Source organism: Plecotus auritus (assembly GCF_963455305.1).
Source record: "Plecotus auritus genome assembly, chromosome: 6".
NCBI lineage: Eukaryota > Metazoa > Chordata > Mammalia > Chiroptera > Vespertilionidae > Plecotus > Plecotus auritus.
The window spans coordinates 122,714,284-122,740,081 of record NC_137773.1 but is presented as its reverse complement, the minus strand read 5'-3'; the positions used below and the strand labels follow the sequence as shown (position 1 = coordinate 122,740,081).

The window sequence follows — 25,798 nt, the reverse complement described above, 5'->3', positions numbered from 1 at the left end:
ACTTCTCAAAGAAACAGAAACCTAAAATAATCTGGGACTTCTGACGGATGTCCAAGGTTCTGTAAGTAAAAAGAAAATGCATGTTCCTTAGAGCATATAAATGTTATTGTTACAGAAAAGTGGTAAGACACACTTTACAGAGGAGAAAGACTGAAATAATGTATGACAATTATTTCTGGGTGGTGACAATACAAGGAACTTTCACTTCTAATTTTTATTATTTCTGTACTACTGGAATTTTTACATAAGTTAGTCACTTTTGCAATCAGGGGAAGCAAAAAATCTACTAAAAAAATAGATCACTCTAGTAGTTTCCTGGCAATGATTCAAATTACAAGAGTGAACTTACCACCAGTATTTTAGGAACCTTTCTACAAACTAATTTTAAGCTCATCTATACAGTGTGACTGTTCTTTGTGTATTTTTATGTGCTTTTTAAAAGAACCACAAACTCTAATGTAAAACCCTTCTAGCCATAAAGAACTACAAATTTTTAAAACAAAAATACTAATCATGCCCTCTGTGGACAAATGTTGAAGAAGGTACATAGTTTGTAAAGGCTCATAGCCAGATTTAAAAGGAAATAAACGTAGTGTGCCAGGCTGAACGAAACCAGCAAAAACAACGCGCTTGCATGTGAACCAGTTCCAGCACCTACGGGAGAGGCAGTGGAAGGGGAGAAGGGTGGACCTGCTCTGTGAGCGCATCTGAGCATCAGCAAGCCTATGTCCGAGGGAGAGTTCAGGATCTCAGCGCCCAGCTTTCCTCCAGCTCCATGGCCCCTTGGGAGGAGACTCTCTCGTGGCATAAGAACCACGAGCTGGTGATTTTCTTGTTGGTCACGTCAAAAATTTTCCACTCAACTCTCTCTGAAAAGTAAAACCAGCATGTGCTGCCTCAGTTTCAGCAAGCATGCACACGGGCAGGAATCCTCACCTGCGAGCTGTGCCGACAGCAGACAGTTCCTGCCAACATGCGGGGCCCTGACTCAGCACTAGGAGGGGGCCACCTCACCCTGTGCTCCGGGCTGGGGCGTGGCCTGTGGCTTGCACAGGGCCCAGGCCCACTTTCACTACATGCTGAGCATAATAAAGAACATTGCTATTACAGACACTTTTTATTTCTCCTCATCATACTACATACTAAACAGATTACATGAGGTTTAAAAATAAAATGGCGCATTGCCAAAGTGCATTCGATTCTGCCAAAACTGAAATATGGCTTTCTTTTTTTAACACACATAGAAAATGACCAGAAGCATTCATATTACCTTATTGACTTTCACACCTTCTTTTGGAGTTTGTTTCGTTGTCAGGTTATACCCAATCATCTGTTTAGCCAACTGTCCCACAACATTAGGGCTAAGAGAAAGAGAAAGAAAAGAAAATCAATGTCTCCGTTGAAAATAATTTTAAAGCAGAGTCCATATTAAATTCTCATGTCCACATGTGCAGGGCACACCTCTGTGCCCGAGATCCATGGGGCTTTCTGTTCAAAAACTCAAATGAATAAAAGGGAGGGAGGGAGGGAGGGAGGAAGGAACAGAGGGAAGAAAAAAAGAAGGAAGGAAGAAAGAGAGGGAGGGAGGGAGGGAGGGAGGGAGGAAGGAAGGAAGGAAGGAAGGAAGGAAGGAAGGAAGGAAGGAAGGAAGATATCCCCTACTCCCCCCGCCCAAATAAATGATAGTCCTAATAAAGAGACAAGGCTGAAACGCACAACAGGTTTAGATGAAAGCTGAATAACAGAGACTTGAGAGAGGGTAATTTGGAATGTATTGGCCAACGGGGTGGGGTAAAGGTGAAGGTAAGAATCACTGTGAAAAATGAAAGTTCGGGAAAGGAGAGGCCGTGTTCAGAGCTGGGGGTCAAGGAGCTGCAGCTGCACAGACAGGCTCAGATGGAGGGAGCCTCGGGCTGTCTCAGACAGGAGACAGGATGCCTGGTGATGGGCAGCCGCTGCAGGTCTGGAACAGGAGCGCCGTCAGGGTCACCAAGTGAAGAAAACCCTTTGTGAATGGCGTCACTGCCAGCGTTTGGAATGAAACGTGACTGTCTAGGGGAGAAGCAGCGCCCAGGGTCACCAAGTGAAGAAAACCCTTTTATGGAACAGAAGGAAACGGGCGTTGCCTGCGTCTTCCTGACTCTGTTCCCTCTATGCGCCAGCTCCAGCTCCCACCTTGCACCCACCTTCCCATTGGTGCTCCTGTCCATCAACAGCAAGACCTTCCACAACTGCGGGCCCAGATGGGGATGAAAATGCCCAGACTTACTCTTTTGTTAAATGAACGCCGCCTTTCAAACCGCTACTGAAGACACCTTTTCCTCTTCCTCCAGCTAAAATCTGGGCTTTCAAAACAATTTCCTTTGCATCTGAAAAAGAAAAAGAAAATTCAGAATGGGTAGTTGATTTTAAATTATTTTTTTAAGCAACAATGAAAGTGGTAATGACATATAACTTCCTAAACTGGTAAAGCTCTCCCCAACCAACTTTGAAAATGAAGGCAATAAAGAACTTGAAAAAACATCAATGCGCCAAATACAAAGTCTGTTTTTCGAGGACACTTACGTTTCTCTACCAGTTTAATCTAATACTGGACCATCCCAAGGGAAAGCAAGGCATGTGAGTGTCAAGGCGCTAAACAAACGCAGGCTGAGGTTTTAATTCCACTGTGTGATGACACTCCCCCATGGCAGAGGCACCACCTGCCAGCCAGAGAAGCTAACGACCTGTCAGTCGTCCGGGATGTCAAAGGGAAGACAGGGTTACAAAAGGAAAGGTGCAAAGACAAAATGCAAAGGGAGGACTAATAACTGTATTCTTGGAAACTAACAGTTTTCTGAGCAGTTGCTCTGTATATTGACAGGGCTGGGTAAGGGAGGAGGAAATAGATTAAAACTAAAAGCAAGCAATGATTTTAAAGTGTTGGGAGGGCCACAAAGCATCCCACGGAGAAGTGGTTGTGGAATCTTTGTTCTGCACGCAACGCAAGAGTGAGCTGCCTGTTCCTGACACTTAGACCAGAATCATTAACCCGGGTATCTTTATGGGCCAGGCAGGAAAGCCGGGTGTGTGAAGCAGCCAGGGATGGAGCAAGGCCTTAGCAGACAGCAACGCTGCCCTCCCCAACTGTCAAGAAGAAAAAGAAAAGGCAGTCCCCCAATCAAATATAAACCAAACAGTACCCATCTCCGGGCCACAGTTGGCATTCTGTGGGTCTCATACTTGTCTAAAGTCAGAGAACTAAGTCTCACAAGCTTCTCTAAAGGCTCCAAATGGTTTAGAATCTGCAGACGCAGGTTTCAATCTGGCCGTCATCCCTCACTCAGCTGTGTAATGTTGGCCAAGTTACTTAACATCTCTGAGACTTTATTTACTTGAATGTGAAATGATGATGAAGATTGTTTTAAAAATTTAATGGGACAACACATGTGGTTATTTTATCCCAAGAGACTAAAAACTTATATGCTTAATGAAAAACCATTGCCACAGTCAATTAGTCCATTTATTGCCTCTGTATAGTGTAAAGATTCAAAAGGATTATTTCCCCTCGGGCGGAGATGGTAAAAAAGAAAGTGTTGGTATGTGGCACAATTCATGTAAAGCTGTGTAAGTGTTGGCTATCTCAGCTAGTACTTCCACTGCTGTTCCTCACAGGCAAGCACACAAAGGTTCCAACAGAGGGAGCCACCGAAGGTTTACCATGAAGGCAACAGGAGCTACAGAGGGAGTCCACAGACATTGGGTAGGACAGTCACTCCGCCTGGTGCGGTGAGCTTATTCAAGTTCACTGTCTCTGCTGGCTGGTCTTCCTTGCTTACACTCGGAAAACCAGGGCTCACCTTCTCTCAGAAGCAAACAAAGCTCTTTCTTTGCTGCACTCTATACCCTCTGACAACAGATCCTGCCTTGGAAATGAACCATCACAGCATCAGCCAACCATGTTTTAGAATAAACTGGTTCCTATCAAACAGTAGAAGACAAGCTGCAACAACGCTTATTACCAGAAACTCACCAGGAAAAGAAACCAGTAAAAAGAATGTATTGCATATTTGTGCTAATGAGTTAAAGAACAGCAGTGTAAGCAAGGACTCTGGAGTTAAACAACCCCGCGGGACAACGTCCGGCTCTGCCTGTAACTTCCTTCATGGAGAAGGAGACTGAGGGTCAGAGAGGTAAAGCAGCATACCCGTCTGTAAAATGGTCATAATAATATGTTAGGATGATGTAAAAAAATAAACAAAATACACTAGGTACGGTGCTTATGTCAACACCTGGCACATTTAAAAACTAGCCAAAATATGATATGTATTATCATTATAATTATTTTTAGCAATTAAACAAAAGAGTGGTATATAGGAAGATATTTCTTTTGATGACATCAAATGGCAAAACGCTTTCTGCTGTCTCAAAATTTTAATTGTGATCTCTTCACGTTCATTTAAAAGGATACCGAGTATTGCATTGCCTTGTCATCCGGAAGAAGATGCTTGCCTCTCCAAGCTTTCTAGCAGCTAAACTTGAAAGCCAGACAGAACGTCTAATTGGGCATTGTTAACTGGCCCTACACAGGCGTGATCAGATCAGCCTCAGGCACTCAGCACCAAGACAAAGAAAGCACTGTAGTCTCAATGAAGTGTTGCCAATGACATGTTAGCATGTGACCACATGTCAAAGGACTCCATGTCACCCATTTGGCAGTCTAAGCAACCACTCCAAACACTGTGAAGCCATATACTCAGTCAGGCAAATAGAAAAAGGCAGATGAAACTACCCAGTTCATCTTCTGCAACGTACACTCCAGGCCAAAAATAAGTTCACTTCAATCATCTCTTCCCGTCAGGCCTCAAGGGCAAACAGTCCAGCAGGTCAGTAGCCCAAAGCAAAGCAAGTCCTTCTCATCTTGGGGGAAACACACATGAAGCACTTTAACTCAGGTGGTTATTTCCTCATGGTGCTGAAAATTAAGTAAAGTGACCAAGTCCTACTGAACAGGAACTAGTCTTTTCATTCAGTACTTACCAGGTTGATTTACACTTAATGTCATTATTTCTATTTTATTTAATGATCTGAATTATCGCAAAACTCATACAAATTTCTAGGTGTTTTTTTAATGTTACTTCCCTGGTCCCAAAGAGAATGACAAAAGAATATCCCATAGGTGAAATTCCGTTTTTGTCTGAATGCATACGATGGCTTCGCATGCTTTAAGATAATAAGATAAAAGGAGCCCGGGAATCAGGCCTCCTCTCTAATCGGCTCCTATGGAGAAGGCAGCACCCGTCTGTACACTGAGAGCATGCGCATCATCCGGGTCTGGCTGCCTCCGATCCTCGCAGCTAACTATGTGCTTAGCAGGAGCCTGAACACGCTACACGTGCATTTCATTGTGTCCTCCCTGGCGCCGTTCCGACACGCTGCTGTGCTCATGTCTAGCCTCCACCAGGTGTGACTGGACCCCGTTTACTATCACTCTATGTGTGTTTTAGGAGAAAAGGCACGTAAAAATGTATTTGATAAACTTACGGATAGATATCAAAGACCCTCAAATACGGTGTCAGCTAAGACAGTGGTTGGCAAACTCATTAGTCAACAGAGCCGAATATCAACAGTACAACGATTGAAATTTTTTTTGAGAGCCAAATTTTTTAAACTTAAACTTCTTCTAACACCACTTCTTCAAAATAGACTCGCCCAGGCTGTGGAAGAGCCACACTCAAGGGGCCAGAGCCGCATGTGGCTCGCGAGCTGCAGTTTGCTGACAACAGAGCTAAGACAACAGTATTTACAGCCATTTAGAAACTGAAACACCCCATACATGGTCTCGCTTAGCTCTATTAGTGCATTAGAATAATGCTTTCTCAAACATTTTCCTCTCATTTTTACCACAAGTGTAATTATTGTATTTTAATTACAAAAATACAGTTTTATAGCGATTTTTATAGTCTGCCAATAGTCCCATGCTGGCTAATAAACATTCTTGGAAGCATTATTAAACCTAAAAAGAAAAAACATTAAATTCATTAAGGAAAGCACAAGCTAAGGAGACTAAGTAAGAAATGCCTTTAATTTGGCAAGCTTGGTAAAGCTGGTTCACTTTGCTTTTTAGAGATGGCAAAATATTGTTCACAAGACATAGTTTGGGGCTATAAAGCAAAAGGTTTTGTGAAGGATCAAATACCTGTATTAGCGAACTGGTTTTCTTCAGCATTGCTCTCTTCAAAAATATAATTCTTTCCTAAATGCAAAATGCAGCGCTATCTACACTGACATGGCAACGGACGACCATCGATTTCGAGTCAATAACACCGGAATTGTTGGGGAAACTGGTTTCTGCGGTTCACTAACTGCAGCAAAATTGGAATATCCAGTTTTCAGCAAAATTGCATGGTATAATTTCTAGAATGGCACTCACCTTCCATAAGGTTTGATAGCATACTTAATCGAGAAAGTTAAAATGTATTTCAGATTTGCCTATTACTGTAAGGCAAGAAGAAGGGGAGGGTGAACCAAGAATCAGAAGCTACCACAGAAAGATGAACATGTATAAAGAAGATCCATCCATAAGATGATAGGGCAGAGGCCTAAGAGCCAGTTTCCCAAGGAAAATAAGCTAGCTTCTGTGCTTTCATTATGACCCCAGGTTCCCTCTTACAATTCTTCGTCACTACTGAGGATCTCCTGAAGACTGACTCCGGGTCCTGGAGCTGTGACCCGTCACTGGGAATGAGATAATACTGCAGTGACTCCAAATGCCCAGTGGCATCTCTGAGACTAAAACAATTATTTCAACTTTCAACATGTCTGACATGGGCTCACTGAGTCAGAAAATGTCAAACATACGGAACATGAGAACCCACTGCTCCCTCCTCGGCCACGTGCCAGGCTGAATTGGGATGAGAGACCCCCACCTGACTGCTGCCCATCATGGCTTGAATTGCTCATGCCTAACACAGTGGTTTCCAAACATAAATCAAGGATGGAACCAGGCTCATCTTGACGCCAGGGGTTTTGTGACAAACAGGAAGCTGTCCAGGGAGACACTGTTTCACATTAATAAATCCTTTATGGATAAGGCTTTTCATTGGAGTTTTAAATCTTAAATTCCTATCAAATATGGCAACCAACTGATTCCATAGGAAAATGCCAGTAAGAGCAGTTTATTGATTATAACAAAGATAATATTATCTTAACACAAAACATGCTTTTGTTTTCAAGGTAATTTTTAAAAATTTTAGTTCCTATAAAAAATTCCTAAATTAACCTACTTTTCTGACTCTATCACTGGTGTCATTAATTAGATTTGTAATTATTAATATTCCATTGGTAATGAAATTTTTAAAGCTAGATATAAATTACCTCTAGAAGGGCTCAATATCTTAATCTTTCTATAGTTTAATACTAATAAACCAATCTTACATTTTGCCTATTAAATTAAAATATCTATTTCCATAAGAAAGGTTAAGGATAGAAAATCCCAACATTGATGGCAAAAATACTCATGTGACCTTATATGCAAGTACTTACAGCTAATCCAAGAATTTCTAATGCTATAAGATTGGTGTAATGTCTAATCTTTCAAAATGAAGTCACTTGAAAAAAATGACAATTTTTCAGCAAAAAAGACCCACATACAAGTTTTTACTAAATAAATTTCCAGAACAAATCTCTACTATGTTTTTATACAGATTACAGGAAGAATGACATACATTAATAAAATTATATGTGTACCATCTGTAACTTCAACAATCATGAAAGATGAAAAGCATTTATGAACACCAATGCATTTCTACAGGGTTTTGTGGTACAATTGAAGGGAAAGGATAAAAGAAAGCCAGTTCTAAAAAACCTTTTCTTTTTTTCTGATTTTCAAACCAAAGGTGCATTCAGTCAAGGTTCAATTAGGCAAGCAGAACCAGAGTGAGTCATGGCCTGGGACTGACCCGGGGAGCTGAAGCTCACACAGGGTGGGAGACGCTGAGCAGCTCGCCTGGGCAAACCCCTCCTTGCGTGGCTGGCACTTGGAAGCTACATGACAACAGAGACATAAAAGGGGATCTCCTGTCATCTCAGCCAGCGGTGAACAAGAGGAAGTACAGCGTGGTGACGCCAGGACTGACATGGGAAGATAATGCGTGATGCTTTTATTTTCAGAGCTGACAGGAATGACTGAAATGTAAAATGTATGAAAAATAAGTATCTCCTGGCTGCACCCAGATTTAAATATGTTTCTTTCACTTTCACAGCCATATTACTAGCATTCTGAGGTCTCCTACCCTCTTCATTAGAAATTTTCTCTTTTCCCTCTCTTCTCTTAAAGTTAACTCCTCGATCTGGCCCTACTGAGGTGAGGGGTGTTCTCATGTGGGAGAGTCTGGAACCTGCTGCACTGCCTGGGGACTGTCCTCATTCTGCTGCCGGAGGTCCACTGACCGCACCTCTCCCTTTCCTCTAGGCCAGTGGTCGGCAAACTGCGGCTCGCGAGCCGCGGTTTGCCGCTCTGTTGATTAATGAGTTTGCCGACCACTGACCTAGACTCTCGATTCCAATAATTACAGGCTGTTGTTGTTCCTTGTGATTAAGCCCCTATCCCAGTGGTCGGCAAACTCATTAGTCAACAAAGCGGCAAACCGCGGCTCTAGGCTTTCCTTCCGTGGTCAAGGCAGACCCTCCAGCTGCTCATGGGTGGGTCCTTCAAAGGGCTCCTCAGCAGGGTGGCTGAGCCCTGGTGACACAGTTGTTCCCTTTGCAGCAAAGTCTCTACTCCAGTGGATGCACACTCTCCAAGGGACACAGGCTCAGTCAGGCACAACCTCACTCTAAACCTGGGAGCCCTAAGCCCTCAGACACCACCCTCCAGGAGCCCTTAGCCTGCAGCCCAGACACCACCCCGTAGGACCCCTCAGCCTGCAGCCCAGACACCACCCTCCAGGACCCCTCAGCCTGCAGCTCAGACACCACCCCGTAGGACCCCTCAGCCTGCAGCCCAGACACCACCCCGTAGGACCCCTCAGCCTGCAGCCCAGACACCACCCTCCAGGACCCCTCAGCCTGCAGCTCAGACACTACCCTGTGGGAGCCCTAAGCCCTCAGCCTGCAGCCCAGACACCACCCTCCAGGAGCCCTCAGCCTGCAGCCCAGACACCACCCCGTAGGACCCCTCAGCCTGCAGCCCAGACACCACCCCGCAGGACCCCGACCTCTCTAACCAGCTCTGCTCTTTAGAGAGACCCCTGTCACAGAGGCCCTGTATCTGTCTGACTTCCCAAATGCAGGGTACATTCAAAATCCTACAGCCTCCGGAGCCTCATGCAAATCAAGGAGCAGGACTGGGCGCCCGTTCCGTGCTCCTGAGAAGCGCAGGATGGCTAGGAAGCCTAGACTGTGATGAGACAGTCAGGAGGACGGTCAGTCCAAAGCTCACAGAAACCTCCTGGCGGAGCAATCCACGTACAGAAATGAGGCTTTTCACTGCAATGCAATTACAACAGTGAAACCCTGAACACAATCAAATGTCCAGCAGCATTTCCACATTCAGAATTGGAAAATAAATTTTATATGAATTGTAATAATACAATGAAATAATATAATGCTACATATCCATTAACCATGATTAAGTATGTGTGTGTGTATGTGTGTATATATATATATATATATATATATATATATACATATATATATATATATATATACACACATATATATATATATGAACTTGGGAAAATGCTCACATTTAAACCTTAATGATTAATATTTTTAAAAAATATATTCATTTGTGAATAGAGTCACAAGGAATTTTAAATGAATTAATAAAGCTAAACTGAAATTATCATGCGGGGCTGGGGAGCATAGGCTGGGCATCGTTCAGTAATGATTTAGATGCTTGTTGCGATGATCATGTGTTGTCATAAAAATGAGTTTAAAATGTAAGATAAATGTAGACATTTCTCCACGGCAGTTTATCTTGAATACTTAAATGTTCTTTTCTGTCTCAGCCTTTATCATCTCGCTGCATTGGGTGAGGGATACTGTGCCTGCGGAGCTGTCTTACATGCCCCTGCCCTGCCGTCCTGGGAGGTCAGCATGGCAGAACAATGTCGCGCCCTTTGAAGACATCTACTGAAAAGCTACTCTGTGGGAACTCAAAGATTAAAAAAGTCATGGTCACTGCGTTTCGGAAACTTACAATCCAATGGAGGAAAGAGATACAGATAATTGCTGAAAAACCCAAATGCTAGAATAAATGTTTAGAACAACGTACAGTGAGAAGGGAAAGTGTGGAGGCAAGCAGAGCAGCAAAAAGGTCAGAGGAGCCACAAAGAGAAGAGAACTTGATCAGCCTCAAAGAGCCGTGGGTTTCCAGGCAAATGGGCTGGGAACAGACACCGGTCAAGGTTACATTTCATCACTGTAGCTGGGAAGCCAGCATGAAGTCTACTCCGACCCATGACGGCACGCTCTCCCCAAAATGCAGCAATATTTGTTCTATATCCCACTCTCCTGCAACACCATAGTTTTCACTCTGTTCTCCACCTCCGTTTCCAGCAGCATATCAGACCTGAGAAGTAGCCAGCACCTCCGCAGACTTCAGAATGCCCTTTCCTCCCCTGGGGCTGGTGTCACCCCGGGCAGCCTTTCCCAAGGCCTGACCCTTTCTCGTTGCCTCCAGTGCAGTAAACGGGCTGTCGTGATGCACAGACATGATTAGGCTGCGGGGAGGGGAATCTTGCTGCCCTAGAATTCTCCAGGAAACTTGTCCATAAAGCAGAAAACAGAATCATCCCAGAAGAGGAGACGGCCGAGCCGGTCACAAAGGGAGCCATTCTGAGGATAAAAGGCATGAGCCTGGACTGGGAAAGTTGTGAACTAACAAAGCCGATGCCACCCCCTCTGAAGGCCCTTCCAGTTCAGAGGAGACACCCGGCCAAGGGGCACCCACGGAGCCAGGGCAAGGTTCTGGCCAAATCAACACGGCCACTGGAGCTTCGTGTGTCACGCCCCTCAGCCACCTCCCACGTGAAAGCTTCTCCTGAGGGCACATGTGGTGTGATGCAGGGTGATGTCACCTCCTGCTCCTGAAAATGACCAATGACACTGCGGGCACATAGTAGGCCCTCAGCATATGGTTGCTCATTCACAAACATCACCTCCTTTGCACTGTAAAATCATGATCAGTGTGTGCTAGGAGCTTTCTCTGGAATAAGATTTGTGCTAAGTATAGTCTTTACCCACATTTAACAGATAACCCAGGAGAGGCTGAGTCTTCTAATCACACAGCTAGCCAGAACATGACTCTGGATGCGTAAGCTGGCAAGAAACTTCTAGAGACTGAGCTCTAACCCCTTCACATACAGCCTCATGACTGGGTTTCCCCCCAACATTTTATTATGAACATTTCCAGTCACCTGGAAAAGCTGACCCACAAGTAAACATCCACACAGCACCCAGATCTGACCACTGCCAACCCTCCCCTGTGTCCGCTCTACCACATCTCTCCCTCATCAGTCGTCTTTTGTTTCCATGCTTTTCAAAGGAAGTTGTAGGCAGCAGTGCCATCACCTTTAATGCTCCAGCATACGCTTCAGTAACTAATGCTCGGAAATTGGTTTCAGTTCCTTTTTGGGAAGAGACAAAATTTACGTATGGTGATTGCACAGATCTGCAGTACACCCTTCAACAGGTTTTGACAAATGCATGTGTCTGTATGACGCAAAGCCCAATCAAGACACACATGATTGTTTCTGAGAACGTATTAAGAGTAGCCAGCCTTACTACAAAATATCTAAATAGACCAATAGGAATATAAAGTCTCTTAACTGGGTTTTCACTAAAACTAAACAACAAATGTTAACTGGGTACACCCGATGCCTGGCCTGCAGGAGGCCCGCCGGGCCTGCCACAGTTCAGTGGTATCTACCTACCACCTCTAAACCAAAATCCTGAGTGAAGCATTCCTAGTCGGTCAAGGACAGGCAAAGCACTGATTTCTGAAGGGATGTCTTTTTACCATGAGCATATGCAGCTTTCTGAAAACAACTAATTGTTTTAAAATGTAATTTTTACAGCAGTGATGTTGTGTGAGCTCAGGGAAACGACCAGGCACAGCTGCGCCAGTGGTGTCCCCTGGCACCTGTCTGTCCTGGGAATGTGCTGTGGCTGCTACACGTCGGACGGAGGTAAATCCTCCTGGGGAGACCATGCACCTCCCGAAGAGCCAGGATGATGCTTGGAGCCTGGGTCTGATGCTGAAGGGACGAGTGATGGGAGTGACAATCTTAACCCAAAGCTCTTCTATGCTGCCACTGCCTGAAACTTAGCCCTGTGCAACTCTGGACTTTCAGCAAGCCCGCAGATAAAAGCCAAAACATTACAAACTAAAGTACATTACTCTTTTGAAAACTTTAGAAAATACAGATATAAATGCGTAAAAAAGGCTGAAATGACATAAAGCCACACTGACAGTGGTTAATAACAGGTGCTGAGGTTTCAAATAATTTTTAGTTTCTTCTGCACTTTTTACAATGATAGCTTATCCTATCTAATAAGGAGGGAATATGCTAATTGCTACCCCACCCTCAAAGGTGGTGGCACCCACAGCCAATAAGGAGGGAATATGCTAACTGACTGTCCCACCCTCAAAGATGGCGGCACCCACAGCCAATAAGGAGGGAATATGCTAATTGACTGCCCCACCCTCAAAGATGGCGGTGCCCACAGCCACAAGATGGCGGTGCCCAGTCGCCTCAGCCCCACACGCCTGCCTCCAGAGTCCCCCAGTCACTTCAGGCCCCCAGCCGCCCAGGGCCGCCCAAGGCTCAAGTAACCAGGACCAGCCGAGGCTTGCACTGCCGGCAGTGGCAGCAGCAAAGGTGAGGCGGGGCGTCGCCTTCCGCTGATCGCCAGGTCGCCTCCTGCCTCTGAGGGCTCCCGGACTGTGAGAGGAGGCAGGCCGGGCTGAGGGACTCCCCTCCTCCAGTGCATGAATTTTCATGCACTGGGCCTCTAGTGTCATTTATAATCAGAGAAAAGCTATTTTATGGTTTGAATGAATTATGTTTATTTGACTTGATAAGAACAGTAACAGTATTATTGCTAAGTGAGGGGGAAAAGTTTGCTGTAATATAAAATATATACCATTAAATACATGCACATGTATACATATATAATGTATATACTAAGAATACTTTAGGAATATAATATACTGAAGTGTTAACTGATTATTTTGAGGGAGATAGATTATGGGTAACTTTTTCTTCTTTTTGATTGTAAATTTGCTATCAAGAACATGTGCTCCTTCTGTAAATATTGGGGGAGGGGAAAAGCAGCTATTTTTAAAATAAGCTTATTATCCACTTAGAGGCCCGGTGCACGAAATTTGTGCACGGGAGTGTGTGTCCCTCAGCCCAGCCTGCACCCTCTCCAATCTGGGACCCCTCGAGGGATGTCCGACTGCCCGTTTAACGGGCAGTCGGACATCCCTCTCACAATCCAGGACTGCTGGTTCCCAACTGCTCACCTGCCTGCCTTCCTGATTGCCCCTAACTGCTTCTGCCTGCCAGCCTGATCACCCCCTAACCACTCCCCAGCCAGCCTGATTGATGCCTAACTGCTCCCCTGCCAGCCTGTTTGCCCCTAACTGCCCTCCCTTGCAGGCCTGGTCACCCCTAACTGACCTCCCCTGCAGGCCTGGTCCCCCCAACTGCTCTCGCCTGCAGGCCTGGGTCCCTCCCAACTGCCTTTCCCTGCCAGCCTGTTTGCCCCTAACTGCCCTCCCCTGCAGGCCTGGTCACCCCTAACTGACCTCCCCTGCAGGCCTGGTCGCCCCCAATTTCCCTCCTCTGCCGGCTTGGTCACCCCTAACTTCCCTCCCCTGAAGGCTTGATCACCCACAACTGCCCTCCCTTGCAGGCCTGGTCCCTCCCAACTGCCCTCCCCTGCTGGCCATCTTGTGGTGGCCATCTTGTGTCCACATGGGGGCAGGATCTTTGACCACATGGGGGCAGCTATCTTGTGTGTTGGAGTGATGGTCAATCTGCATATTACTCTTTTATTAGATAGGATAGAGGCCTGGTGCACGGGTGGGGGCCAGCTGGTTTGCCCTGAAGGGTGTCCCAGATCAGGGTGAGGGTTCCCTTGGGGCGTGGGGCGCCTTGGGCGAGGGGCCTGTGGTGGTTTGCAGGCCGGCCACGCCCCCTGGCAACCCAAGTGGAGGCCCTGGTATCTGGAGTTTATTTATCTTCTATAATTGAAACTTTGTAGCCTGGAGCAGAGCCAAGCCTTCTGCTTGCTCCGCGGCGGCAGCCATTTTTTTTGGATTTATGTATCTTCTATAATTGAAACTTTGTAGCCTTAAGCGGGGCCTGGGCCAGCCAGGGTGTGCGGAAAGCTTGGATTCCTCCATCGCCGGGGGCAACCCTAGCCTCCTGCTCTTTCCAGCTCTGTGGCTGCCGCCATTTCTGTTTGGGTTTATGTATCTTCTATCATTGAAACTTTGTAGCCTTGAGTGGAGGCCTAGGCCGGCAAGGGCAGGCGGAAAACTTGGCTTCCTCCATTGCCAGGGAAACCCAAGCCTCCCTCCTGCTCTCTGTGGCCATAGCCATCTTGGTTGGGTTTATTTGCATATTCGCTCCTGACTGGCTTGTGGGCATGGCTTGTGGGGGTGGCTGGTGGGTGTAGTGGAGTAATGGTTAATTTGCATATTACTCTTTTATTAGATAGGATTAGATCGTATCAGTGCTTGAGACGTACACAGAACACGGCCATCCTTGTCACTCTCGCAGTTCATAGAAGGTGTGCCTCAGAACGTGGCCCACACAGCACCCAGCACTATGCCTCACATCACGCTTCCTTAAGGGCAACGCAAAGGGGTGCTGTGCCCTCTCGAGGTGTCCCCGAGCTCCAACACTCTAAGAGGGACATGTGGACTTAGGACGTCTGCTTTCTATGTACATGAACTTGCCATCCTCTGAAGTCCCCCCTGAGAAGAAAACATCGGAGAGGAGTCACGTGCAGTGGGCAAGTCCCCGCGTCATGGTCGGGCAGCTCTGGACTAGGACTCAGGCTTTGCCCCTTACCAGTCAGCTGAGCTACCTTGGCCAGAAAATAGAGCCTCGATTTTGTCATTTATAAAATAAAATTAACAAAAATAGTGCCTACCTTTCAGAGTTGCTATGGGTATTTTATGAGAAGAAGTAAAGTACTTAACACAATGCCTGGCTTATACTTATACTGGCTTATTCTTAAACCTGCATCATAAGTATCAAGTAAGTAGTAGATGAGGATGATAATGATGAATATGCTGTCCATAGGGCAAGATAATTTTTATAATAAATGATAATCTAATACTGACCTTCCCAAGTGTTAAGAATACAGATACCTGTCTTGTATTTTTTCCAGTCATTCAGAAACGATAAAAATGTGCTCATGGTTGATGAGAACATAGGAGTTCACATCAAGATCAAGTGTCAAATGCCTGGAGAGCAGCCCAAATCTATGCCACAGCACCACCCTGACACCACCCAGACGCACTTTTGCTTTTGTAAGTAACCTGGGTACCTCCAGACTCCAGAGAGCAGTCCCCCGCGGCAAAGGCACACCGTGTTTTCATTTATGTTTGAATAGTTTGTTTGGTTCCAAGGCCTGCATATCTCCTTGCTTTTTGTCTGTCTCCCTTTTGATGCCCATGGTTGTCACATGGCACAAATGGCCCCAGCCCATCCACCAGGACTCCCGGCAGAGAACATGTGCCTTGCCTCAGCCAGAGCTACCCAACATCACGGCCCTTGGCAGGCTGAGTCTGTACCAGCACACGCCTCCCTCCCCAGCATCAGTGCGGGACCCCCGCCCGTGGCTGGCTGTGGGGGAGGGAAAATGAGCTGGGAAGCGAGCTACATGCTGAACTCAGCTGGTGTCTGTCCATCACTGTTAAGATACAGGATTGCCTGTCCTTTGGCATCATTGCTGCTATCGCTGTTATTATTAGTATGGTGGTTGGGGTTGTTGTTATGTGTCTTGAAAGAGCCCACGCACTCAGCACTGACTACCCACCAAGGACTGTTCAGAGGACTTGACACACCTCATCTCCTTTCATCTTCACATCAGCCTCTGCAGGAGGCACTGCTCCGAGAGATTGGATACCGACACAGAAGGTCACACAGTCGGTCGACAGAGCACAGGACCTGCCAGAGCTGAGCTCCACCCGTGGCAGGTGAGCATGCTCGTCCTTCACTCTCACCCACTCAAGTTTGGGGCAACGGCAGAGGTTGGGGGCTAGGTAAGGTGACAGCCATAGAGAGAAGGCAAGCCACCAGATTCCTAACAATGACTTCTGAGGTCTGCCAATTAAAATGAAGAAAAGATTCAGACCTGGTAACAACACCACCATCCCGATTTGAGCTACATGTAAAGGTGCGCCCACCAGGTAGCTGGCAAGGGTTAGTAGCTTCAAGAACAATTCCTTTTACTGTCTACACAACCAATTGTCTTTGTGATTTAATATACTTGATCTTCCTGTCATTAAACCAAGCCGACTCCAACAGTGTCCCCTCAGTACTTCTACGTCCCCGCGTGAAAAAGACAGCATGCAAACTGACAGGTGCACGTCAGAGAGCAATTCTGAGAAGTCAGAGGTGGTACCAGGCCCACCTCCTCTGCGGCCTTGTCACTGCAGACACGGATGTGGACCCACAAGGATCCAGGAGAGTGGACTTAAGTCCACTGTCTAGCATTAGGGTTCCTGGATTTAAATTCTGGTTCAACTGTTTTACTTCGCTGTGTAAAATTTTAAAAGTCACTTAACCTCTCTAAACTTCAGGGTTTTTCCACACAGAAAATGGAAAGGATACTAGCAAGTATCTTATAGGCTACTGGGAGGATTCAAGGGTGCACACATGTGAAGACTGAACAATGCCTGGGACAGAGCAGGTGACTAGTGAACATGAGGTTTTATGAATTTTACATCTTACACCCTCTGATTTAGGCCCCAAATGGTTCCTAAACTAATCCATCAGCCCACATCCTTCTCTAACAAGTGCCGCTGTTGTTTGAGTCCCTGCTACAAGAAATATATGAGTGATTCTTACATGTGTTACCGCTAATTGCCCCAATAGTCCCATCATTTCTGTCCCCAGTTTATGGTTGAAAATATTGGATTTAATATACTTGCCTCAGCCGGGGCTGCCCGAGGTAATAAGTGACTTGTTGAAGAGTACAACCTGCAGCCCAGGCTTTTTCTATTACATGCCAGGCAAGAGGGGTGTGGATGTTATCTCGCTGCCCAAGGCAGCAGCTCACCTGCTGAGGGCCGACACCCCCCACCTCACCAGGGGGACCGGGCAGAGTCAGCAGAAATCAGCTTTAGGACCAGCCTGGCCCAGTCCCTGCCAGGATGACAATCTGGTCCACCACGCACCTTGGTCATGGCCATTGCAGCAGGGACAGTGCTGAGGTGTCCCCGAGCTCCAACACTCTAAGAGGGACATGTGGACTTAAGACATCTTCTTTCTGTGTACATGAACTTGCCATCCTCTGAAGTCCCCCTTGAGAAGAAAACATCGGAGGATTCAAGTGCAGTGGCCAAGTCCCCATGTTATGGTTGGGCATCTCTGGACTAGGACTCAGGCTTTGCCCCTGACCAGTCAGCTGAGCGACCTTGGCCAGAAAATAGAGCCTCAGTGTGTCAGTGTGTTTGGAGACATAGGGAGGCGGTGCTGCCAAGAGCACACTTGCAGCCTTAGTTAAATATCTGGTTTAGTAAAGGAACACATTTTTAAAAATCCACTTTTGCACAAGTTCAATTTGCAACTCTTATTATCTATATATATAAAAGCCTAAACGACCGTCCGACCAGTAGCTATGACACGCACTGACCACCAGGGGTCAGTTCAGTCGCTCAACACACAGGCATGGAAACATGGAACAGATTGATGAATCTCAGAGCAAAGGGGGGAGGGGGGAGGGCGGGAAGAGATTAACCAAAGATCTTATATGCATACTAGAGACCCAGTGCATAGATTCATGCACCAGTGGGGTCCCTCGGCCTGGCATGCGGGGATTGGGCCGAAATCAGCAGTCCGACATCCCCCAAGGGGTCCCAGATTGTGAGAGGGCACAGGCCAGGCCAAGGGACTCTAGTTTTTAATAGTCACTGAGACAAATGGAGACCCCCCCGACACCCAGTCAGGGTGGTCTTGCCAACTATATATAACCTTGGCTCAGTCATGTTAGCCCACCACTTTATTCTGCCTAATTCCACCCAATTCCAGCAGACCCAGGTCAGTCACTCTCGGCTTAGGCTATCACCTTCACTGACTGTGCACATGTTCAGTTTGGTGGTTTCGTTTTTGATCTTTTAGCTTTTTAGACTTTTCAGTTGCCTTCCTACTGCCTGTGAACTTGAATGCCATTCCCTGATACCCTTTGTGTCCTACAGCCACTCTTTTAAACTCTGCATCCTGTCCCTCCCAGGAGGTTAAATGCTGCACTGGCTGCACTGCTGAGTTTGGTGCTGACCTCCCTCACACCCTTTACTGCCTCATGGGATTCAGAATTCATTTTGCTCCCTTCTTTTCTAGCAGGGGGAGTATGAGTTAGAATTGGGTTGGAAGTCGAGGGACCAAAAGTTTAAAATAATAATTTTAAAACTTTAAGTAAAATAGAAGTTTATTTCTCTCTCACATAATATCCCGAAGTGAGTTAAGAAGCATGTGTGATTCCACGACCACCACACCCTCTATCACATGTCTCCCACCTCCTGGTCAGACCGGCTCCATTGCCGTAACAAGTTCACACGGGCTGCACGGGAGATAGGACACAGTCTTTCCTCCAGGCAGCTGTGGGCATTACGAATCACTGGCGAGCCCCTGGTCCCTGAGAACATGGGTGCTGAGGGGAGAAAGGGGAGGGCCACTCAGGTGTAGGCAGCACACCTGAGGCCCATGTTCACTGTCACTGAGGGAGGGGGAGGAAGGTGCTCACAGAGACACACCAGTGCAGATCTCACAGCACCCCAAAACTGGAGGCTGGGGGTGGTGGGCAGGAAGCATATTGGGAAATTGATCATATTGCTAGACTAAGAGACATTGATTGCAGAAGTAAGTGTGGTCGATAAGGAGAGCCAGGTTTGCTGCAGTTGGAGGAAGTCTTTCCAAACACAGAAAGATGGGAGACTGGAAAGAACTCAAATAGACTAGAATTTCAGGTACTGACATAAACACACTGCTTTTCACAACATGTAGACAAAGACATGGGTACTGATGTATGTGTGTGAGTAAATGTGTATATGCAGACTAGAATGAATGCATCTCTACTGAAAATAGCATCTCTTCTGAGGGAAGTCCAGGGGCATCTTGTACAAGAAAGTACATGTCAAAAATGACTTAGGAATGGATGACTACCCATTAACTAACACAGGAATCCATAGGTCCTTGCTGATATAAATAAATACAAAAGGCAGAAGGAAAATCTCTTTCTTACGTAGATTACCAGCTCACAGATATGTACAAATGATGGAAATGAGGATCTCCAACCGACAACTATTATAGAGCTAAGTGAAGGCCAGGCTGGTGGGTGGAGGTTAGATGACCAACTTGATATACGTGTGATCTCAGAACAGCTCCCCACAAAACCCTAAACAATTACAAAGGGAACATGTAAAATCTAAGGTGCAGAAACTTGACAGACACACGTGACCAGTGGTGGGACAGGTCACATACTTCCTAAAGTGACCAACTGAGAACAGCTGACCACGATGTTTAGGGCACTGGACAGAACCAGGTGGAGAGACATTCTACAGAAGGAAGGGCCTGGACACTTTTACCCAAGGTCTTGGAAGAAAGAGAAACACCAAGGGAATGTTCTAGAGTAGAAGTGATGAAGCAGACGTGACAGCTAAGTGCAGTGTGTGTTCCTGACGTGGACCCTGGCTCAGAAACAGGGGAGACGCTGTCCAGGAAGCTGGTGGAATCTATCTGAGGGGCAGTGTCCACACTGTTTCCTGCTGTGAGGACTGCGTGGGGGTGATGTGGGAGGGCTTCCCCGATTTAGGGGGTATATAACACAGGGTACAGGGTGATGAGGAATCATGTTCTCAAATGCTAGGAGCCAGGGAATCTGGTGAAAGTGATATGGAGCTGCTTGTATGGGACTTAGAATCTGCCATAGTTTGAAATTATTTCAAAATAAAGTATCAAACGATCAACCTTCGGGGCCCTGCTGTTTAGAAAGAAAGGGAGTCCTGATAACAAGAGACAGCAAGTGTTCTCTGCCAGTCAGGCCACGAGTCACGCTACCAGACCTGCTTGTCTTTCTCGGCTTTTCAGCTCTGCTGTCAAATCCTTCTTCCCATGTCTCTGCCTCAGCTGTTGCCTTAACAACATCATTTCCTTCCTTCTGGTCCATCAATAAGATCCCAACCTGCCTAACGCCACACCAGTCAGTTCCATAGGCAAGATGTTCTGGGCCAGATAGCATGGTGTTTTCAACGTCATACTATCTGCACCGCATTTAAGACCTTCTGGACACAATTCTGTCCAAAGGACTTAGAAGAACGGAAGTCACACACCCAAGAAAGCTAGAGAACAAAAGTAATAACAAGCGATGTAGAAGCATGAAACATGACAGAGTCTCATGCTTCTACATGCGATAAAACAGAAATGAGAGCAGGTTCCCGGGATGGAGGGGGCACCTTTACACCACACATAAGGACCTCCCACCCTAGCACAAAGAAGAGCCTGGACTGCACTTACCCAAAAAGTCTCATCAATGAGTCTCTCAACTACAGTTCTAGACATGGCTCTTACAGATACAACTTGGGTTTATAAGCCCATCATTCACAGAAAAAGGAATCAAGACTAGGAAAAATCTCCTTCCTGGCTACAAATCCATGGATTATGTCCTCAGTGACTTAATACAAGGTTGCACTAATATCACAAATTGTGTAGTCATTTATAACACTGTTATTGTCAACTTACATGAATAAAGACTATGTTTGATGCTGATAATGAAGAGAATAGTTATTAATTTTAAAAATGAGTATTTTGCTTCTTTTCACACGTATATTCATAGTCTATAAACATTTATTTATTTCCTGCCGCTCTGTGCCTTGAACATGAAAGTGAGTAAAACAGCCAGTGCCCTCCCTGAGTCTACAGTCCTGGGAAGGAGACCCACATAAACCAGGAAATTTCACACAAAGCACAGATGACATCAAATTGTTCACTTTAGCAAGTATTAGACCTTAGGTTATGTTTTTATGTTACCTCACTTTACTTGATTTTAAAATTGAGAACCTAATTAGGAATACTGAACTCACGCTAGCTGCAGATGTGTCATTAAATATCCCAAGCCTGTGTGATATGTCCCTTAAATCAGCGCTCCCCGGCCATTTCCTGTTTCTCTGCAGTTTTCCCCAGCTTTGGGTGGTGGCCGCTGCTGGGCTTCGGCTTCCCGTTGGAGGAGGGCGAGGCGGCGTGGACAGCGGCCCCGGCACCCCACATCCCACCGCCTGCAGCCGTGCCCCCGCCCGCCGCTTCCCTCCTCATTCCCTGGCCGCCAGCGGCCCAGATGCAGGCCATCAAGTGTGTGGTGGTGGGAGAAGGAGCTGTAGGTAAAACTTGCCTACTGATCAGTTATACTACCAATGCATTTCCTGGAGAGTATTTCCCCACTGTCTTTGACAACTATTCTGCCAATGTCATGGTAGATGGAAAACCGGTGAATCTGGGCTTATGGGATACTGCTGGACAAGAAGATTATGACAGATTATGTCCCCTCTCCTATCCGCAGACAGACGTATTCTTAATTTGCTTCTCTCTCGTGAGTCCTGCATCATTTGAGAATGTTCGTGCAAAGTGGTACCCTGAAGTTCGACACCATTGTCCCAACACTCCCATCATCCTGGTGGGGACCAAGCTTGATCTTACGGATGATAAAGACACGCTTGAGAAACTGAAGAAGAAGCTGACACCCATCACCTACCCGCAGGGCTTAGCCATGGCCAAGGAGATCGGTGCTGTAAAATACCTGGAGTGCTCAGCGCTCACACAGCGAGGCCTCAAGACAGTGTTCGACGAAGCTACCCAAGCCTTTCTCTGCCCGCTGCCCGTCAAGAAGAGGAAGAGAAAATGCCTGCTGTTGTAAACGTCTGGGCCTCTCCCCGCGGCCCTGGCCCCTGCGAACCTTTGTATGCTTTGCTCAAAAACGATGGAGCCTTTGCACTCAATGCCAAGTTTTTGTTACAAATTAGCTTTTCCATAAAACCATTTTGAACCAATCAGTAATTTTTAGGTTTTATTTAAACAAATAAGTGTAAAGATTCAAACTTTCACATTCTATTAAAATTTAGCCCTAAAATGACAAGCTTTCTTAAAGCCTTATTTTTCAAAAGCCCCTGTTCTTGCTCAGATAGAGTTGCCAACATTCCTTGTGAACTAAGTTGCATTGTAGTGCTAAGAACACTAAGCACTAGACCAGCCTTGGGCAAACTACGGCCCGCTGGCCGGATCCGGCTGTTCTATCTGGTTCTCTTGCTCTCCCCTCCGCTCCTTTACTTTGAATTTATATTAGTTCACACAAACACTCCATCCATGCTTTTGTTCCGGCCCTCCGGTCCAGTTTAAGAACCCATTGTGGCCCTCGAGTTAAAAAGTTTGCCCACCCCTGCACTAGACTGTTTAAGGCTTTGTCCTGCAGAAGACTATCCTCTGACATTAGGGAAAGCAGACACTTACTAATGAGTTCCACATGCAGCCTTCTTTACGAAACGTTACCATTCATAATTTATCAACCCATGTTCCTTACCTAACATTGTACTGTACATCAACTCTTCGGATTGGTCTTTATTTCGTAGTGAGATTTTAAACAATTCGTATGTTAGCTTTCACTGAGATCGTGAACAGAACCCTTCCTCGCGTGTTCCTCTGATGAAGTATTCTGCTCTCTCGGGCACACTGGGGTGGAGTGTGGGGAACACTTGATGTGATCAAAGGATGAAGACAGTATTTGACAAAATATGAAGTGGAAATTAATTTACACTACATTGTACGCGTAACAAACTGAATAAAAGTGTCACGGGTAAGATTTGAAAAGCTAGTTTCTGTCAAATGCAGTCGATGGTTAAAGTTGGTATTAATCAGTAAGTGTTTTCTTAAGATTTTCCTTTTTCTTAAACCTGTAATCCCTCACACAATTGGGCATTTAATTCATCTTGGAACTGGTCATTCCCATAGTTGCTAACTTCGTGCTTTTCTTATAGACCCCCCTCTCAATGAGCAATATGCCTCCTTGTATAAAATCTTTCTTGATAATGCATTAGTTTTTTTGTAGATTAGTAAAGTGCATTCCTGTTTTCACTTTCTTTCATTCAAAGCTAAAAAGTGCTTTCCTTAGTTTTCTAGTAACTAGATGTAAAAATCATGTGTTGCATCTCTATAGTTTTTTAAGTATTTTAGATATTCTTAAACTACAAGCCTTCTTACCATCATCTTGCCAGATCCCAGCACTGTACCTTGGCCGCTGCCGGCCCCTCGCCTCCCGTGTGGTCACGCTTCCTGTCGCTCTGCCTAACCACGTTCCTTTGGGTGGGAGGTTGTGACCTCGTGCTTGTGCTAACGACGTTCTGTACAGCTTACCACTGGCAAGAACACAACATTGGACCTTTCAACCACTAGAACAACGTTTTTAAATTGACGTTTGCAGACTTGTGGAGTGTTTTTACATTGATCTTTTGCTAATGCAGTTAGCAGTATGTTTTGCATGTATGACTTAATAAATCCTTGAATCATAAAAAAAAAAAAAAAAAAAAATCAGCGCTCCCCACGGTCCACAGCTGAGCTGCAGCAGAATCACCTGTGGTACTGCTTAATAACTTAGAAATCCAGAGCTAATGAGTAAAAATGTCAGGAATTACACTCGAGTTCAGTGTGTTTAGAAGTTCCTCAGTAGATTCTGGCACACAGCGAAGTTTGGGAACTTCTGATTTAAGTAACTGCCACCCATTCAGCAGGAGGGGCCTTAGCTCACGATGACACTGTTGGCCAAATAAGAATCAGTCCCTGGGCTGTGAAATTCACAAGACTGATGATTAATTCATTTGAATGTGATTAAACGGCTTCCCTGGGCCCTGGGCTTGTGGACAGCAGGAGCGGAACTGTTTGCTGTGGCATCCATAATTAATGCCACTGCCTCCCAAGGCTGTCTGCCTGACCTGTTTATCCTCCTGGTCTCCCATGAGAATTACAGCTACTTGTTGTTATATGCAATTATATCACGCTGATATGAGGACACCCCACAAGCTGTTAGCTATACTGACTTAATAATAGATTTCAGGGTGTGATTTCCAATTAATTTTATTTTCCATATGCACATGCAGCTCCATGGGATGCCAGAATTATAGGCTGGCCATATGGTGCCCCATAAGTAACAATTAAAACTAATTTTCTATTCTTTGACTCTAAAAAAATAATCATACGGTTTAAATGCCACAAAGAAAATTGAAACTTCAAGCGCATCTGTATCTCGGGGAAGAAGATGTTCCACTTTTCTTCCACGTTGTGGTCCTGAGGCTGCGGCTTCCCGCTGGGCAGGGCCCGGGTGAGTGCCCAGGGCCTGAGGCCGCCAGGCTTCGCTCACGTGTGTACCCACCACCCCCCTCATGCTGGTGGACTGACTTAGAGCAGGTGTGAGAGTGCTGGTCTTTCTACTTCACATCAGTGTGCTGGCTTGGAAGAACAGCTTCCTTCTGAAACAGATGATTTCTGGTAACAGATCTTTCCTACTGACCCGTTTCCAAAAGGCAAGTCTGAGCCAATGCTGCAATCTGCGCACACCCGGAACGCGCAGTCGCACTGACAGCAGGGGTTTCTCAGGCAGCAATGTCACTGTACTGGACTGGGAGGGCGGGACTAGTCGCTCCCTGGGGTAACTGGGCTCCTTTATACTTAACATACAGTATAATTTTCTCAATTCCCACCAGTCTAATTTAGGCAGATCCACCAGCTGGGAAGTTAAAAAATAGAGCAATACACTACCTGATAAGCTGACCCGGCTTCATCAAAGTTCTTAAGGACCTGCATTTGAACTACTACAATTAGCAGTTGCTAGAAAAGAAGAGAAGTACTAATTGTCCCTGAAGTTTTGGTTTGTTTGTTTTCTTTTGTTTGGGGGGGGGGGGTGTTTTCAATTAAGTAATATCTTAAAGGAATAAAAAGAGGAAAACTTCCAGATTAATATTTAAAGTTTCCCTTCTAAAAAAGCAAGCATATCTGCAGTAGCAATGGAACCTGACCAGCCACCATGCTTCCTTTCTGTAGGAGCGGCTGCCTGCACCGGAAGTAACCCGTCTCCAGCTTTGTGGACAGCTGTCCTCCCCTGAGGACATGACCTCGGGAGCGCTAGCTCCCAGCACATGAACTCGCTGAGCTGACGTACAGAGCTCACAGGGCATTGCTTTTCTGCTGGTATTCATTTCACATTTGAACCTGATGTAGATGTTCAACAACTTACAAACCAGTCTACCAAAATAGGCACGGAAATGAGTTGGTGGCATGCTGCATCAGTGGAACGGCTGGGAGCCGAATGCCACAATTATAATCTCTACAGTCACCATAATGGACAAGAACTCCTAAATGAAACGCTCTCTTGTGGGCCCCTCACACCCCTGTCTTAAATATCTGCCTCAGAATCCTCAGAGAATATCTGGAGCCTGAATTTCTGGTACTCCAAGGGAAAAGTGTCACTTTTTTTAAAAACTGATATAACCATATACTGCTATTTATAATAGAGCAGCATTTTTTCCCTTTCAATA

The 25,798-nt window shown here is 45.8% G+C and overlaps 2 protein-coding genes across 4 annotated transcripts in view; one reads left to right on the top strand and one right to left on the bottom strand.

Moving 5' to 3' along the window:
* The window catches only part of SUCLG2 (succinate-CoA ligase GDP-forming subunit beta), a 257,605-nt gene that overhangs the window by 116,387 nt on the left and 115,420 nt on the right, over window positions 1-25,798 (bottom strand). For all 3 annotated transcript variants that reach the window (XM_080676555.1, XM_080676556.1, XM_080676557.1), the window contains exons 3-4: window positions 2,270-2,369; window positions 1,271-1,361 (exon numbers count right to left, since the gene is read on the bottom strand). In XM_080676555.1, coding sequence (XP_080532681.1) covers window positions 1,271-1,361; window positions 2,270-2,369 — 191 coding nt within the window. The remainder of the gene's footprint in view (window positions 1-1,270; window positions 1,362-2,269; window positions 2,370-25,798) is intronic.
* On the top strand, window positions 21,559-22,134 carry LOC308252246 (ras-related C3 botulinum toxin substrate 1-like; the record flags this gene model as incomplete). The annotated part of the gene is made up of 1 exon (XM_080676558.1): window positions 21,559-22,134. One exon carries the CDS (start codon window positions 21,559-21,561, stop codon window positions 22,132-22,134), a length of 576 nt encoding a protein of 191 aa, XP_080532684.1.